This window comes from Habropoda laboriosa, unplaced genomic scaffold (assembly GCF_001263275.1).
Source record: "Habropoda laboriosa isolate 0110345459 unplaced genomic scaffold, ASM126327v1 scaffold15, whole genome shotgun sequence".
Taxonomy (NCBI): domain Eukaryota; kingdom Metazoa; phylum Arthropoda; class Insecta; order Hymenoptera; family Apidae; genus Habropoda; species Habropoda laboriosa.
In genome coordinates this window covers 1,271,950-1,274,308 of record NW_017100141.1, presented here as the reverse complement: position 1 = coordinate 1,274,308, position 2,359 = coordinate 1,271,950, and the positions used below count along the sequence as shown (strand labels likewise).

The following is a 2,359-nucleotide window of genomic DNA, read 5'->3' as shown; positions in this document are numbered from 1 at the left end:
AGATGAGCGAATCCTTTCTCACAACTACTTCCTACTCCTCGATCGCCACGATCCTAGCTGTTCTCTGCTGCTGGATCCTTCATCGAGATACAGAGACTACAGGTGGTCACGGTGTCGTTTTCACTGCCGGAATCTTTGGAACGATCAGTTTGTCGCGAATGTGGAAGTTTACGTATTTCTCTAGGTCAGTTTTAAGACGTTCGCGACGGGAAACGTGATTTCAAAGTCTTCAGCTGAATACGGGCAACGTAGTCCCACGTGATTTCCAAAATGGCGGCAAAACCTTGCCGTACTCAGCTACAAACTTTTCGAAATTATACGCCGTATTCAGCTGAACGTTTTGTCCGGCTATCGCCCGTCGCGAAACTGTTGATCTAGTCATTTTCGGAAATTCATCGATATTTTTCAAATATCCGAATGTATCCAGATACGGATTGTCCGTGAAACATGTCCGAGTTATGACCACAGCGATCGTTGCCATAATCTGCGGTCTGTTGGCTGTTTTGGACTCTTACACGGTGTATCTTATGGTAAGTTTGTCGGTGTAAGTATAATATTAGAGATTGGACGGTAGTTTTTGAAACGAAGGACAAGTTTAATCGAACCTAGCCCGAGACATGTAAATGAGAGAACTAGCTGCTTCTTATGGTAGTGATCGTGCCACGAATTACACACAACGTTACAACGTTATCGAGAAGAGCGGAGCTTACTCCCGGCACCGAGTTAGCAAACATTTGTTTTACATTTACTCAGCTTGTTTGAATAATAATGTTTATTATCGTAGCCGGAGCAGGAGTAGTCGGGCTTATCGTGCGGCGGCACGAACTTTTCTTGCTGTAAACTAGATCGCAAAAATAGACCCCATCCCTATGCTTCTATTCGATATTCAGTTTCTAGGAAACACCGATAAAATGTTTCGTGCTTAACGCGAACATTTCCTCCTTCGAGTTGAAACGATTTATAAGGTGTGCAGTAGAATTTGAAAATAATCAAACCTGATGCTGTGTAATGGTGTTCGCTGTGAGCAGTTGCAGTGTGAACGATGAAGTCAGTTTTTAGCAATTTCGTGAGTGAAATTAGTCAAACTTAAATGGTACCATTGTAATGAGTAGTCTTAGAAAAGTTACTTTGCCATCTTTTACCAATTTTAGTCGGGAGATTAAGTAAACCTATACGGTACCATTGTTCGATATGAGCAATCTCAATGTGAACGAAAAGGACACTTTGCCATTCTTCTACCAATTTCAGTCACGAGATTAATCAAATCTAAGGAGTACCGTTATTAAATATGAGCACCCTCAGAAAAGTCACTTTGCCATTTTTTACCAATTTCAGTCACAAGATTAAGTAAACCTAAACGGTACCATTCTTCGCAATGAGTAGTCTCAATGTAAACGAAAAAGTAATTTTTTACCAATTTCAGTCACGAGATTAATCAAACCTAAGTGGTACCATTGTTCACAACGAGCAGTCTCAATGTGACCAAAAAATTGACTTCACAATTTTTTTACCAATTTCGATCACGAGAATTCTTACTCACCCTCGGATAAATCGATCCTTCTCCGAGTAATTATTCGTCGAAGAAATTTCTGCGAATATCTAACAGAAGGAGGGCGATATTTCACGTTTAATTATACCCGCGTGAAGAGTAGGCTCGTTTAAGCCCTAAGTGGTCTCTCGATAGCAAGTAAGCCGAGATTCCATGGCTGCGTTCGCTCCAAATATATTTCGCGTGTGCACATTTCGCTCCTTGACCCAGTAAAAACAACCGGCTGGAGCATGCAAATAGAGCCCCGTGTCTTAACGCGTCGCCGCGAATAAGTCAACTACGAGATTCTCGCCCCCGTCTAGACGAGAACTAAGAGGAGGAGGTACTTGATCGAACGAGGGGAGAATTGGAGAACAGTGTACAAACACGCGGAGGCCACGTTCCTCGATAGGATCACCTTCCATTGGATGATCGAGCTGCTATCCAAGGGATACGGCACGCCCCTGGACAACCACGACCTAGGACAACTTCCGGAGGAGGAATCCACTGGCAGACAGTTCGAGAAGTTTCGGAAAGTTTACGAGAAACACAGGGTAATTGAAGAAACGAGAATGTCGTAGTTTTCATCGTTTATTAATTAGAAGAAATCTTACGTTTGATTAATTAAAGAGTTCGTTACAGAGATTGTGATTTAGAATTTTTGAGTGGGTACATGTTTTGTTGGTCGATATTTTGCAATCGTAACTTAATGCTTAATACAAGTGTATTTTTATAATGACCAATTTCCAAATTGATTGTAGTAATAATTAGATAAATTTCAAAGAAATCTGACAATTGTCTAGAATAATATTAAATAATAAATCAATATCA

The 2,359-nt window shown here is 40.9% G+C and overlaps 1 protein-coding gene across 1 annotated transcript in view; it reads left to right on the top strand.

Moving 5' to 3' along the window:
• The window catches only part of LOC108570768 (ATP-binding cassette sub-family C member Sur), a 30,745-nt gene that overhangs the window by 20,283 nt on the left and 8,103 nt on the right, over positions 1 to 2,359 (top strand). The window contains exons 4-6 of the mRNA XM_017932675.1: positions 3 to 184; positions 428 to 530; positions 1,852 to 2,082. Of these exons, the coding sequence (XP_017788164.1) occupies positions 3 to 184; positions 428 to 530; positions 1,852 to 2,082 (516 nt within the window). The remainder of the gene's footprint in view (positions 1 to 2; positions 185 to 427; positions 531 to 1,851; positions 2,083 to 2,359) is intronic.